The 15944-nt window shown below is 38.7% G+C and overlaps 1 protein-coding gene across 1 annotated transcript in view; it reads right to left on the bottom strand.

Moving 5' to 3' along the window:
• Positions 1-15344, bottom strand: part of LOC103806744 (homeobox protein Meis2) — a gene marked incomplete at its 5' end in the record, with an annotated part of 105923 nt that extends 90579 nt beyond the window's left edge. Inside the window, 3 exons of the mRNA XM_009079454.1 lie at positions 4010-4124; positions 14259-14408; positions 15294-15344. Of these exons, the coding sequence (XP_009077702.1) occupies positions 4010-4124; positions 14259-14408; positions 15294-15344 (316 nt within the window). The remainder of the gene's footprint in view (positions 1-4009; positions 4125-14258; positions 14409-15293) is intronic.
• Between the last annotated feature and the right edge of the window lie 600 nt (positions 15345-15944).

The following is a 15944-nucleotide window of genomic DNA, read 5'->3' as shown; positions in this document are numbered from 1 at the left end:
TGAACTCAGAATATGACAAATCAGGTATTACAATCCTGGTATCATAAAATATGAAACTGAAACTATTCCCTGGTGCTTTCCTGTAGACCACATGTTTTTAAACCTTAAAAAGATTTATTTCCCACTTTTCATGTATAATCTGCCATATTCATTATTTGCAATATCCCATAAAGAGATTAAATAGGAATTAAAGTCTGGGAGCATCATATCCATCACTGTGGTACAAACTGATGCCAAAGTCTAGAAGTCATTTAGCCTTTTATGTAAAGGCAGTGGCTGTTTTCACTTTGTTTCACAAAGAATAAAGAAAACACAATACCCCAGAAGACTTTCAGATGTGTTTTTTCCTCTCCAAAGAAAAGGGTGGATGATAAAGCTACACACACCTTTTAATCTTCCACTTAGGGTTTTTACACATATTCCCTTGCAAAAACCCTAGGGTCTTTTCTCTCCCTTCCCCTTCTCTCACCCCCTTTCCTGCCATCTCCCTTGCTATAACTCAGCTAACCCAACAGAACCAGTCAGTTTTAAATTTCAGTTGGGACCCCGGTGACCTGTTAATGAATCTACAGAGAGGAGAAAAACTCACAGTGTTGAGTTATGCCTGGTGTTGCTAGCTGACTTGGAGTCAGAAATGCTTGAAGCGTTAACGTAATTGCAAGAATGTGAAAAATGAAGCGTTGGGCTCCTGAGCAAAGGGAAAGGTCAAAGCAAGCCCTACACAAAACAAGTCTCTGGAAGATGGCCTCATTAGACCATTAAATCAGCTTCTCCTTTTCCTCCTTTTAAAGATGTTTAGAGTGTTTTATTTTTATTATTGGATATTTTTAACTCTTTCTCTTTCCAGGGCAGGGGGAAAGCTGGTCAGACCTACTACATAATTACTAATCTCTAAAGCGCTATTACACAGCATTGGTTTGCATTTGTGGGTCGGAACTGGGATAAAGTCAATAAATGCCTGGTGGATTACAGATCACTGATTTACCAGATGATCAGTATGCTGTATAGCTTAGTTTTCTGTAGAACAAGTGAGGTGTCATGTTAAGAACAACATAGACACTCACCACTAATAAAATTAGGATAATCTTTCAACATTTACTGCCTGAAGGCCCTTTCTTTAGCTCCTTCAATGCCAGCGTGTTTCTAATAACACCAAACATGGACTAAATTAACCCTTTTGATGCCAAAGGGCAGTCATGCACTGCTGTGGATAGACTGTCCTCCATAAACAGACAAAATGCCTACAACTTTTTTTATTTGGCTCGAACTTTAAGAGTTATGCATGGATTCTTCCAGGTAATAAATCAATCTACCTCATGCAGAGAAAGTCTGCAAAAAAAACATCATCACTCACCCAACTCCTTTCCATCTCCCCCCACCTCCCCAAAACAAAATAAAAATAATAAAAGAAAGAAACCTCAAAAGATGCACATTATAGACTTAAAGCAAAAGCAGAGACCCCTGGAAGGAGTGCTCTCAAAAGCCAGAAGAGACAGACTCTAGTATTAATCAATCTCTGCTGCCACCAGGCATTAGTGGAGAAGACCATAAGTTGCTAATGTAACCCAAGACTTTCTAATGAGCTCCCATTTTCAAGAAATCCTTTGGTGCAAGTGGAATACTTGAAGCAAAATTTGTGAAAGTTCTTGACAAAGTTGCCAGGAAACCAAATTGGCAGAAATAAGTAACTGCACCAAAATAGCTCAAGGGGGCATTTATCCACCTTGGCATAACCTGAGGCAACTCACTGCCAGTTCACAAATTATAAGGTAAACCCTGTCCCCATCAAGCAAGCATAAGGAAAATTCAACACAGACCTCCCTCTTTAGTCTTTCCCAAGACACAGAGGGAGAGCAATCCAAAGTCATCTCCAATGGGAATTTTGCTGGTGCTGTAGAATCATCTTTCAGCTTCCAGCAGCTGAGTGGAATGGTGATTTGCCACTGGATGTCTGTTTCCCTTTAAAAGGCCCAACAGACCACAAAGGAAATCATACTAGTGATGTTTTACCCTGCTAGACAGGACAGTGCTAGTGACTGATTTTGGCCCTTCAGTGGTTGTTCCCCTTCTGCAGAAATGAGTTTAACAGGTTTGTTGAAATCATGTATACTCGCAGAAACTGCAAGTTTGAACGGGAAATTGGTGCAGTTATTTCCAACTGCTCTTTCTTATGCTTAGCAATACTTCTCAAGCACCCTGAGTTGCATGACAAGGGATCAGAGACTAGTGAAATGCAAGATCTCTGGGTGTTGATACAAAGGATTTCTCTACATCAAGTATGGCTCAATGAAGAAACTTTTAAAATTTTTGAGGGATTGCCAGGGCAGAGTGCAGATACAGGTGTGAGGAAATTTCCTGCTTAGGGGTGGAATGAAGATGCTGTGGCAGATCACTCAAAGGAATCATTTTTAAGTATGCAAATGATCATCTGCTACACCAAGCATCTTAGTCACAATATACCATGTAAACATTTGATCAACAGTAAAGCCTAACAGACATTACAGCTAATAGACATAACACCAATACGCTCTTTAGTGGTCAAGCTCTCCCTTTCATTTGCTGCTGAAGCTGTAATTGTTCATGCTGCATCTTGTACAGCTCCAATCCAACCCCATAGAAAAAAATCCTTGTAACTTCTGTTGGAGTTGGATCACCCCCTGTGCTGTTGCTATTTTCTATCAGCAATAAGATTACAAATGTATAAACAATTCTTACAAATAAGAGATAAAACCAAACCTCTCTACCAGAAACAAACTTTGCAAGTTCCTAGAATCACAACAGTTGCAACACCAGATCCTGAGACAGACAACGAGATCTAGCTCTGTGCCAAGCAGTGGGCCATGGGAGAGATGTGAAAGCACGTCTGCTCTGCCACCTAAGTTTGGCAAATCTCATGGCAGGAAGCAGTCCGCCGCATGAGGCTAGTCATGGCAGTTCTAGCCCTGAAGGCTGCTCCCCTCTACAGTTTTGGGATCCCTCATGGTTAGTTGGATGTCAGCCTTGCCAGCTGGCTCTGCGGAGTACGTGGGAGAAAACACAGAGGCAAAATGCCGCAGATACATGAGAAACATCTCATGGTGGGAGCATATCATTACCTTATAAAGGTAAAGTCTCTCTCACTAGCAGAAGCTTACCACATTTACAAAGTAAAACAAGAACAGAGTCCACCTTAAACTTTGGCCTTAAAGGAAAAAAAAAAAAAATCAACTCTGAGTCAAGATCCAAGAGTGACAGCAAACCATTTTTACCCAACTTTTAGCACTGGAGGTTTGACTCTTATACTTTCTGGAGTTACTTATTCTTCTAATTAGCAGGTGTAAAACCCTATCATATCAGAATGAAAGCCTTTGACACTCACTCAGTGTGGGTAGAGATGACCACGCATAAGGTGCAATGCAGTAGGAAATAAAACAAAAAACCCTGAAATTATGATCAAAGATGTCACTGTACAGATACAGCAGAGGTTTTGCATTTCAGGTACATCTCTATTTACCATTCAGATTTTGAGAAGCAGAAACAAGTCTGTGCAAGGAAACATTACAAGAAACATTTTTTGGTCCCATTTGGGGTTTGCTTCTATTTTATATAATTTATCAGCTTCATAATTTTATATAGAAGTCTCTTCCCTAGCTAAAACTACTGGTTAAACTCTCCATCTATAACCCAATTCAAACAACTGCATTGCAGCTGGAGAGTATGTCTGTCATTCTATTTACTTACACCACACAAAAATAAACTGTAGATAACCAAATTTGTAAAGGAATTGGCAGAACTAATCAATTGTTATTACAAAGCTTGTTTGAAGATTAGATATTTCACTTTGAAATAATAATAAAATGCAGCTAAGCAGGTTAGGAAAAGGAAATACCGTCTCCCTAAGTTACAGCTGATTATACTGCAAGTCTGCCACTCTGTGTTTACTCTAAGGCAGATGTACTGATATAATGAAAAAAACTGGAGTTATTTTAGTCATGCCTACTTTGCAGAGGGAAAAAGTTTGACCTTTTACCTTGCTCACTGCTGTTGTCTCCACTCTGGGAAGCGTGGCCCCCGCTGGAGGGCCCCGGTGTGCCTGCTGAGTGCGTTGAGGTTGCATCATCATGGTCTCTCCAAGATGAAGGATTCTGGTGTCAGAGTGCCAAGGAATTTTTTTCCAGGGTTCCCATTCCAATAGCAAATGAAGAACAGAAAGAAAACCGGGAGAAGAGGAGAGGAGGAAGGGGGAAAGTATACACATTAGCATTTGTGAAATGTGCCAAACACCAATACTGTTTGCACAGTGTAATAATTCTTCAGCAAAGACAAGCAGAGGAAGTACAAAGATTTACTAGTTAAAACACAGAACAGATTTTGTTTTCTTGTTTTAAACTTTCCAAAGAGTTTTCTGGATTTCATTGTTTGAATAGGACTGCAGAAGAATATTTCAGGATATAAAAAAAATGAATTTAAAAATTAAGTTTCTTAATGAGCTCTACAGGTTAGTGGGGAGAGAGCATCAACCCACACAGATTATGATACTAGGTGTTCCCATTAGAATCAGGATAGTTGGAATGGAGGCTATCTCCCCACACTTTGTTTTTCCAGTCTGACTAGAGCTGCAAGGGGAGAAGAGAAGGGACAGTGTTGCAAGAAGTACAGGAGAACACGCATGGGAGAGGACTGTTTCCTCACTCCCTACCCTCTCTGTCACCAATTTAAGTGCTCGAAAAACTTCCAATAAATTCAAAGCGGTGATGGAAAAATACAAGATTTCTCAGAAAGACATCAAATACTGGGAAAGATGCCTCCTCACCCCACCCCAAACACACACACACACACCTTGATATGACACATTTCAAAGGACTTTCTAGATGTATCATTCAAGGGGTTTGTTTACAAGGATTGTCAAGAATAATCATGAGGTGATTGTATAAAATAACATGTATAGTGATTTTTACATAATTCTTTCTACATTGCTACATTATGCATTACATGCATAAAACACTACAAAAGGGAACACAGAAGACAGACATACATAGTTTGCAAAACTTGTCCAAGACCTCAACTACTGTACTTTAGTCACATAATTCATGCATACTTCTAATTTATTGAGTATTGGCTTTTCTGGAGAGAGAAGCTGCTATTTAAAAGGGTGAGGAAAACTTAATGCTACAGTTTAGTGCTACTTTGTTGAGTGTATTCTCCTCCTGTCCTCCTCCCCTTTCCTGATCATTCCCAATACCCTGCTGTTGCTTAAAGGAAAACAGGAATTCTACTGTACAGGAAGAGCTTTATCAGCACCACATGAAGGCAGGCAAGAGATGGAATTTCCTCTAGCAAAAAAGGAGAGCAAGAACACATGAAACAGATCAGACTAAGGGCTGGACCTGCATTTCTTGTCACCTGTATGTGACAATTTAAATCAAGCACATTATAATAATTCAACAATGAAACAAACAATAAATACCCCCTCAAAAATGTTTTTGAAAAAACCTTTTTAGGTTTGATTATGGTTTAAATCTGCATTGTAAAATAACACCACACTATTAAAGTAGGAGGAGAACCTGAAAACAGCAAGTGACAAGTTTGGATAAATTCTTTGAGCAGGACTGATTCTGACCTCATCTACCCCAACATGTAGTAGGAATAAGTTCAACAAAACCAACTGACTTACTCATTGTAAAATATAGTGTAAGTCTGATTGGGACCAAGTCCCAAAATCTATATTGAAACATCTCAAAGTAATCTCCTGGCACTGATTAGTACCACATGCTCTATAGCAACACAGAATAGAACTGCCAAATAATGGCTTGATACAATACCCAGTAACATAAATCTGATGGGCCTGACCCAGATCACAGCAGAGACAAAGGAAAGAGCCCATGACTTCAAAAGGTTCCCAGTAAAGTCTCAGGTGACCAAAGGGTAAGAAGGATCCAAATTTCCTTCACCTTACAAAGACAGACACACACATGCACCAATGTATGTGGTTCCATGTCAGGAAAATATGAACAAAATCAGAAGAGAGGTCAGGATCCAAAAGTTGCCTAACCTGTCAGCACAACAGACAGCACAACAGCACTTGTGGCACAAAATCACCACCCCCTCCAAAACCTAGAAGACTGATCTACTTTAGCTCACATAGAACTACAACAGGAAGAAAAATGCTAGCAAACAATAGTATTTTATATTCATTGAGGTTATTGTACTAATTATCAGAAGTCACTATTAATACTGCAACCCCCCACAATTTCATTAAAAAACCCAAAACCCTATTAAAAAAAACCCAAACCCTAAACTACCATATTTTACCATTGTTTTACAGAGTCAGGTGGAGAGAAACACAAAAAGAAAGATGAGAAGTCTTGAAAGTTGAAGCAGCCCAGATGTTATCAAAAAGAACAAAAAAAAAGTTAAAAATAAGGTTAGCAAAAAGTTCAAATGGAAATAAAATGCAAAAACTGAGCAAGTTTCTTTACAGCCTGGATTAAAACACAGTTGTGCCTATGAGCTTCTCTTTTTATCTCTTAGTTAGGAAGCCACTCAAATAGCTTCAAGCTGAAGGCAAACAGCAGACAGGAGCTCTTCAGCCCTCTGCAGCCTCTTAGCGTCAGCTGTTTGCCGGATGGTAATCAGATAAAGAGCTAGAAGAAATACATGAAAAAGGAAAGAAACAATAGCATAGCATGAGTTCACCCCTCCAACAACATCATGCTGGAACCTTCTTTTAGAAAATGTAATAATTACTACATGTTCATCTAGGCTAAACTTTTCAGGGAACACAGTGAGTTATGCTAATTTTGTGTACTGCAGGCTCTCTTATGCTGGCTGCTGTTGGAGCTCCTTATCACATGTATGAAAATTACAATAATTAACTGGTAACAGCTCAGCTATGTTTTAAGGCAAATGTCATCCAAAACCAATCATACCGTGTTTCAAAAGCTAGACCGGCCTTTCTATTTCAAAACCATAACAATTTGGAAAGGATCACTGAATGAGACTTCCCACAGCTGAAAACACTTGCTGTCTCTACCAGGCTGAGTTGTTCTTGACCTCAGTTTGTAGATTCCCATTTTAGAAAGACAGACTGTATTGATTGGGAATTCAGAGTATTTCTTGTGACACAGTTTTCTTGAGGAAGCAATTTGGCAGAATTTTGTTGAAGGACAGAAAATATGAGATATTTACTAGATGTGACAGTGGATTGTTGGAGGAATTTTAAAGGGAGGAAAATATCCAGGCTTTAATATTATAAAAAATGACATATAATTCTAAGGGTGGAGTTTACAGCCTCATAAAAAGGCAGCATTCTTTTTCTTTGAACTAAGATCATTGTACATGTCTGTGAACTTCTCTTTTTCTCTTCAACACTGTTTCCATCTTCACATCCCTCAAGAAAAATAATTGGATAAATAACCAATTATAAATAGTTAATTTATGTATGTCTTCACAGAAAAAAAAAAAGGGACCAAATGACACATCTAAAGTGTACTTCACTGGAATCACTTTATCAGTTTCACTAAAGAAATCATGGTCTAAAGCCCGCTAGTAGTAGTTGCAATTTTTCTGTTAGTTTCAATGAAAATTGTATTAAGTTACCACATTTGAAAAAAAACCCAAAAGCAAAAAACCAAGAAGAAACACAAAACAAAAAAAATTTTAAAAACCACCACAGAAAACCAGATAGCTTCAGATAAATTACACAACCTCCTAGCATAGCTTCTTGTATCTTCTTGCGAGTTTAGTAGTTTAGTAATATACTTTACAGAAACACACTGAAGAGTGTGATGTCTGCCAAAATGAAATTGCCTGTTTTCTGTATGTATGCATCCTATAAAAATTTCACATACATGTGACCTAAACTAATGCCAGACACCACAGAAAGTGAACAGAACACATGTATCGATTCCCAGTAGTTTTAATAATTGGAGTCAAATATGGTACTCCACTTGCTCTTACCTAATTGTGTTAAAGAGCAGTGTTACTAGAAGAAAAGCAGTGAATACTGAGTAGAGCACAATAGAAGGAGATGGAAAATAGATACAAGAAGCTAGGTCTCGAGGGGCAGTATTTTCTATTTGCTGTGCTACAGACTCACAGCTGATAATGCAAGTTGTAATTAATATAAAAGCAGGAGACAATATGGGGAAATCTTGTACTAGCAGGGCCACAGGAGATCACTCCACTGCTATCCACTGTTTCTCATTTACACACACAGCCTTCCTAGAAAACACAATTTTACCAGTGTTTTTTCCCTTGAAAGTTTCAAAAAAAAATTGATTTACCACCACCACTGAATTTTGCTAAATCTAGAAAAGAGCAATAGAAAAGACAAGAGTCTCCTGTCATACAAAGCCAATCTGACATGTTACTCTTTCGTTGATGCTTCAAATCTGGTGGAAACTGCGAGAGTTTTTAACTGGTAAAGGGTTTCTTGAACAGAGATGTTGCAACAGCAAAATTTGATATAGGATAACCTGCTTAATTTCAATTCTTCCTTTGTATGCCCAAAATTTCCACTGGGCAACATCTGGGTAGTTTTTTGAGTGCATGTAGTCCCTCTAGGGCTGATTCTGATCTCGTACTACTTTCTATGGTGATATTAAAGACTCAATTAGCTATAAGAAATCTGCTTCTTATTTATAACTGGAAAGTAAAATCAATCAGGCTAGCAGATGCCCATGTGAGTAAGCTGAGCAGGATTTGGCTCACAGATGTTAACCAAAGTTTTAAGTATACAACTGTGACAGGATCAGGCCCTGACATCATTTTATAAGATGAAATGGACAACATCATTAATCTTGAAGGAAAAAATAAAACAAAACTTACTTCTGTAAAAGAAACTACAATGACAATAGAGCTCATTTTTTGTGAAGATGGTTGGACTTAAAGGTCTGGTGAATTGATTTTGCAAACATGAAACTGGACTGAACCACTTGATACAGAGGGCATTCTCCTCCCCAAATACAAGCCAAATCCTGCTCACCTTGTTCTTACAAGCAACACCTGTAAACACAGTGGAATGACCGACATGACCGATACCCTAAAAATATGTTTAGGTACCCCGTATATCAAAATATGGTAGACTATACAGGACTTGGAAACCTATCACATACATGCACATGCGTTTTTGTGTGTGCATCTGTGTCTGTCTATGTTTTGTGTGTGTAAAGTTCAGGATGGCATCCTAGAAACTGTGTAGAGTGCAGTAATAATAAACTTACTATGTAAAGAAACTTTCAATAAGCAAATGAGCCATGAAAATCTCTAATTTGACACAATATGTGTGTATTCTAAAAAAGCCTACTCCTGATATTGCTAACATTTATTTTCTTCTGGATGCATATTTAATAATTTAATATTTAATAATACTTTTTTTTTGCACTAGAATTACACAATTTAATAAAAACACGAGGCATTGCAATGTGTATATATGTACAAGTTTTTATCTTTGTTCCTTGATTTTGCATTTGAGGAAAGTGTCAGGAGGAATTTTTGACATTCCTAGTATGTGGCAGTGTTGTGAAAAAGCTGCGTGCTTTGTATTTTCTAATTAAGATTGAAATCAGACATGTAATCCACCTGTCAGCAAGGAACAGACTTGAAAATCAGGGGTTTGTTGGTTTTTCAAACTGTCCTTCCATGTCATTCTGTGTGGCTACACTTCAACTAGTCTGATACACAGCTCAAACCAAAGAGAGACCACTGGCATCAAACAGATAGTGAAATACATTATTGGTTCAGAGAACCCAGTTTAAAATTAAAACACTCAAGTTTGAGCTGTAGACTCCAAATTGTGACTTACTTCAGCTGTCGGCTGAAAAGTACCTCGGCTCATCGAAAAGAGGAAATACACAACATTCTCTACAGTCTTGGAAAGTTCCTGATGTTCCTTGCCCCTTCAGAAAGCATAGGGTCTAGCGCAATGTCCTACATCTTAAGCCACATCCTAAGAAGTTTGGCTTCTTATTGTTGCAGCTAGCTACTTAGTTTTCCTTCTGACACACTACAGACAGAAAGAGCACCTTTGGGGTCTGTTCCAGCGTTTCACAAAACTCCCACTGAAGTCCACAAAAGTGCGATGTACCTGGAGACTGCAGCATCAGGCCCCAAATTACGTCCTTGTTACTTGGTGAAATCTTACCTAAAGGTTTCATTATAGAACTGGAACAGATACGTATTACCCTATTTTTATTTTTTCTTATCTGCAAGACGTTATGAATTTGCATAGACCATTCTTCAAGAAGAAATATTAAAGAAATGTAAATTGTCTGTATGTCCAAAAGTACAAAATAAAAGTATCTCCTCATTTGAGAGCTTGAAGGTTTACTATTCAGACTAATATTTCTCTTCTACAGCTAAGGCACTGAATTTCTAATCTGTCAACAGCCTTTTTTTATAAAAGAGATTTGTATATATTTTTATCCATTTCAACTATATTTTGTAAATTATGATCTGTATATTATTAACCCTGAGTTGCAAATTGCCTAGAACACACAAACAAATATCAAAAAGACTGAGGCCCTGATCCTGTTCACATGAAAGCTAGTGGAAGGAGAGACATACACTTCTATGGGAGATTTACTAGGCTTCAAAATAGGTTTGTACTAAAGGAATAATTGTGTGGCACCAGGTGAATCCAGGTACAAAAGACATATAACTGAAGTACAGAATGTTACCATATGCTTTAAAAAGTTTAAAAATCTCCAAACTTTATAAGCATTATGTTTTTTAGGTTTGAATAGCTTGAAAGGAGGAAAAGAAGAAAAGATTTGTCAGCAATCTCAACAGGTATTTTAGGTTCAACACGGAATGCAGGATAGGGCACACAATATTTATGTTGAACAATAATAAATTGTCTGTGCTGGGAAACTCAACTTGAACTGCAGCTGCAAAGGTTTCTTTTCTCTTTTTCTTATCTTTTTTCCCCCCCTAACTGATCTGGTTCAGCCAGGGCATAACTGTAATTACCTTCTTCTCATCTACAGCTAATACCTCAGAGCAATAAAAAAACCAAGGGTGTTAAAAATTCAAACACTAATTATAGGCTGTTATATTTACTAAACACAGCAGAGCAATAACAAAAGTTTCAGATTCTTGTGGCTAGCACTGCACTATTTGATCTACCAAGTCCCTGAACCCTTTACACTAGCTATATTACATAACAGCTAATAGCGCACTAAAATAAAATTCAATAAACACATTTATTACTAAACAGATACAGAACAACTGCTTACAGCTGCCTCCTTTTTCCAGTACAGGTGTATCTCTGAAGAGTTCATTCCTTTGTTGAGTTTAGTTTTGGTTTCCAATTAAGTTATATAAATAGTAGAGCAGTAGATTTTGAAAGGGGAAGCATGCACTATTTGAGTACCCCAGTTAAAGTCTTACGGTAAATATTGGCTAATCCTGCCATTCTTTCTGTTACTTCCCCCTTATGCCTGTTCTCAGGTCTAGCAAAGGAATAAAGCTGAGAGCTGCTTTAGTTCCTAGTTCAGCACTGCCACTGTCACCACTACCACCTCTCATATTCACATTAAACACACACAAGGTGGCTTTACACCACTTAATAAGAATAGAGGGGTATGGATTTTTGGGGTGTCATACAGCTGTCACAAACTGTCACCTCCACAAGAGAAACCTTGGCACACAACAAATTAACCTTCACTTCTTTTTGGCAATCATTATTCATAGCCAATCAGTTGAAATGCTCCTAGTATTTCATGTGCAAATAAAACCATGAGGGGAAGATCCATGTATCAGAATAGTGGGCCAATACATAAAACAGAGGAAACAACATGCTGTCTCTGTCCTTCTGAAGTGGCTCATCATCACCCCTGCATCAACTTTCACCAAATGAGATCTAGCCTGAGGCTGCATATTAAATATGCATATCAAAGCAAATGAAAAAAAATAAACTTGGAGAGTCAAATTGGACAAATTTGCATGCTTGAACTACTACATTTTCAGGTAGACACTCAGAAATGATAGCTCATTTTTAAATAGATGTGCGTGTTTATATTAGCCAGTTTTTTATAGCTTTTCCTTCTCTATGAATAAAAGTGGACTTTTTCCTGATGGAACCTTGTATAGTGAAAATATAAAACATGGTAGTTTGACTAAGCTATAAAAGAGTTGTTAAAGTTTTGTCAAGAAAACAAGCTAATATACAAAAAAAAATCCAATAAGGAGACACATTTCCCAAATCGCATGAATAAAATGTAACTATGTGATACAACTCTTCATTTCCCAGTTGGTGTTCTGGTTGCACAAATTATTGCTTCCTTTCAAAACAAATAGCAGGGGGCTAAAGTAAAAATGTTATAGCTCAAATCTCCAGGAAATAAAAGGCTTTAAATTATAATACCCAATGAAGTGGTAAACCCTAACGGGTGCAAGATAAATGGGTTGTCATATTTATTTTAGTTTGTTTTTGGGGCCACATGAGCAAGAGGAGATTCTTCTTAGAGAAGATAATAGTTATCAAATTATCAAAATGCTAACCCCTCCACCCCTGTCCTATCATTGTGTGTGAATTTAAATATTATAATGGAGCACTGCAAATTGGCTTGAGCATTTGCCATCTGCCAGAACCCTAAACAGGCTAGTTTATCTAATCTCTTCAATATAAACATAAGCATGCTTCATTCCTTCACTTCCACTTGAAACACACTCTTGTAAAGAAACCGTACTGGAGAAACATGTTTTGGGCTTTTTGCTATTTCTCTAAATTTTACACAAAGCCTCCCTATCTTTCAGGTTGCCACTCATTTCTATTTCTTTTCTAGTACTCTCCCAGAATACTTATGTCCATGAATTTAAGGTTGTAAAATGCCATAAAACAAATATTTTTGAAATTGTGTCATGACTCATGGAGTTTATTATCTGCATGTGAGATAGCTGATAAGCAAAGAAACTTTCGGGAACCTCTGCATACATTTTTTCTCTCAAAATAATACATGTAAAATGTAAAGCATAGCACAAACCTTGTCCTGCAATGATTACTGAATACAAATGAGAAAATGAAAGCTAAGGCTTGGGTCCAAAAATATTTCCCACAACTAAGCCATGCCAGAGGGAGGACATTTAGAAGAATTTATTATTATTATTTTATGTCCCAATTCAGCTTCAGTCCAGGTCTAATGCAATTATCAAATACACACACAAACAACATGTTTTCAAAGGAAACAAAAGCTCCTAGAAAGCTCATGCGTGCAGCTACTCTTCTTAATACTCTGGGAAATACAGGCAGGCGCCTGTGCAGAAAGCATGGTTAACTTCACACCGGGTGTTAAATTAATATTTCAACCACTAAAATATTAGACTGTATTATTTAGATTATGAGTTCAATTGAATCTAAAACTGTGTAAACCCCTTTGCCCCCCAGGGATGCGTTCCTATAAATAAACTGGAGTTCACACCCACTCTTTTTAACCAGAGCTATTCCTTCCCTTTTCTGTGGTACCAGCTGCAATCTTTCCCTTCACTTCCCGAAGTCTCTCTGCATCTACATCTTTTGAAGGATCACAAGAGCCGCTCTAAAACCCAGAAAAACAAAGGCACTCTCCTCACCATGCACACCAACGTTCAGTCCTACACACATTACACTAATTAACCAACTCCTAAAGTGTTAAAATCAACCACTAACCTACAGTTACTCAATCATCATTCTCTCCAGCTTTCTGTAATACATTGTTAATAATTGCTTCATCAAGGTTACTGTCTTTTATTATGAAGATGCTTCAGGCGTTTGGCAATAAGTCCATATTCTGACAATAAGTTGCTATAAAGCAAAAGCATTGGAAACTCTTATGTGCTAACCCCCCCTTTTTTTAATGCAGAGTAGTATTGCCAATAATTCTCATCACTTGTCATCCCCACGAGAGGGGAGGGGGGAGCAAATCAGCAAACTTTCTTCCTAACTTTCTTGTCTCTGTTTCCTTACATTGCTACATGGATTACAATGTTGGCAAAGAAGAGGGAAAAGCACCATTCCCACATGAAATCGACAGTTTGCTAGCTCTTCACAACACCCAGACCAGGAAACTTTACAAACCATTGCAAACACGACGTTTTACAGATGGAAATAAAAGTAACCTTTTGCATTTCTACAACTTTACAAAGTGAGAGGAAAGTGTGAAGATTGGATCTGAGCTTGCAAGAGGTTAAAGTAGTAATAATACTAATAGACAACACCAGCAAAGCAAGGAAATTAGGGACAGGTCCTCTAAACAGGTTAAAGTCTTAAAAAGTGACATAAAGAAAACAGAAGGACTTACATGATCGGCTAAGTTTGTGGAAGATCCTGAGAGTTCTTCATGGTCTGATTTGGAGCTGCCATCCCTTTCATCAATAACGAGGTCTATTGGCATTTTTCCTTTCAAACAACTAATGTACCGATGGCAGAAGTTATCACACAATTCATGAACCTGAAAACAGTGACAAGAATAATAGTATCAAAATGACAAAATATCGTATTGCAATATTATTTTTTTTTGGTAGCAAGAACAACCCTCTGATCTACTCCACAAGTAACTCTAATTAAGGGGGACAATAGTTGAAGGCAAGGAAACAATAGAGAAATTGTTGCAGCACATATTATTCTCTAGAGACTTGCCGCAGCAACAAGTTAGAGAGAGAGAGAGAGAGAGAGAGAATGGGCTCGGACTGGTATGCAGAAGAAAATCGGATTTGATGATAACATCGGAACACGGGGAGCTGGACCCAGGCGGTATCTCTGGAGCATACACAACCGAGACAGGTACACCTAGTCACTCAGGACGGGATCACTTTTAACGGGGACTAAAAAAAAATCTAAATGGCCAGGAGCAGTAAAACGAAGTTACTTGCTGAGGCTGTGGGAAGAGCCGTTCTCGTCCCAAGGCACAGCCCCCTCCCCACTCCGCGCAGGGGCCCCCTGCGTCTTCCAAACATTTAGTGCTTGCTTGGGGTTAATGTGCCTGCCAGAGCTGGAGAGGCGCAGGAGTGCTTTAATTTCTTTTTGTAAAACATATTATTTCCGACTGGGGAAAAGAGCTTTTACTGAGGAAAGAGGTGAGAAGGATGGAAGGGCTTTAGTAATATTAAATACTGAAACAACACACACGCACCCCCCCCCCCAAAAAAAAAAAAGCGGGCTGGGCTGGACATGCCTGTCTGTTGTCACATGCTCTGATGGCAGAGGTTACAGTGTCATACTGTGTTTCCCCTATCTCCTCTGACCATGTTTACAAGTCAGCCCCAAAAGGGAGGGAGGGAGAGGGGGAGGACAGGGAGGGAATGGTGTGCCCCCAGCCCACCTCGGTGGTTCTTACCTTTTCTAATTCCAAAAGGTGGAACCTTAGTACTTGTATTGCTTGGATCATCTGCAAGAAAGTTTTGAGCAAGGGGTTACGTGGGAGACAGGAGCACGGGGGCTGTGCTGAGCTGTGAGCCCGAGTGGGCAAAGAGGAGAAGGGGATTGTCAGGGCGCGCAGTCATTATCCAGGATTTTAGCTCATTGGTCACGCTTCAACAATTTGGATCAACTTTAACCTAAGCACTTGATTTTTATCATATTTCTTCCAGGAGCGGTGATTAGTGCTTTATTACTGCGATCTTGGAGAAAACCTCTTCCTGTCCTCCTTGCTCCCTTCTCAGCACCCCGGCCTTCGTCCCTGAGGGTCCGCAAAGAAGTCAAACACACTCACCACCATCCCCCGCCACCGCCCGCAGGAGAAAGGGGGGTGAGTGCGTGAAGAGTTTGGCATCTTCTTTACAAGCGGATTTAGGCACTTTGAATATTGAAATCGTTCACATTAGCAAAAGAATTACGTTAGAAATCTCCAGCTCTCTGTTCTTAAGCAGTTATTTCCTTCACTTTAGCTTCCTGTGGCTTTCAAACGCAGCTTTGCAATGTATTGGGGCTCGAGAGTTTGCCCTGGCTCGCTTTTAAGAGTACAGCTCTTTGAAGCCCTTTGACGGCA

This window comes from Acanthisitta chloris, unplaced genomic scaffold (assembly GCF_000695815.1).
Source record: "Acanthisitta chloris isolate BGI_N310 unplaced genomic scaffold, ASM69581v1 scaffold1990, whole genome shotgun sequence".
Taxonomy (NCBI): Eukaryota; Metazoa; Chordata; class Aves; order Passeriformes; family Acanthisittidae; genus Acanthisitta; species Acanthisitta chloris.
Note: the sequence above shows the minus strand (reverse complement) of the source record. Positions and strands in the feature narration are given on the sequence as shown.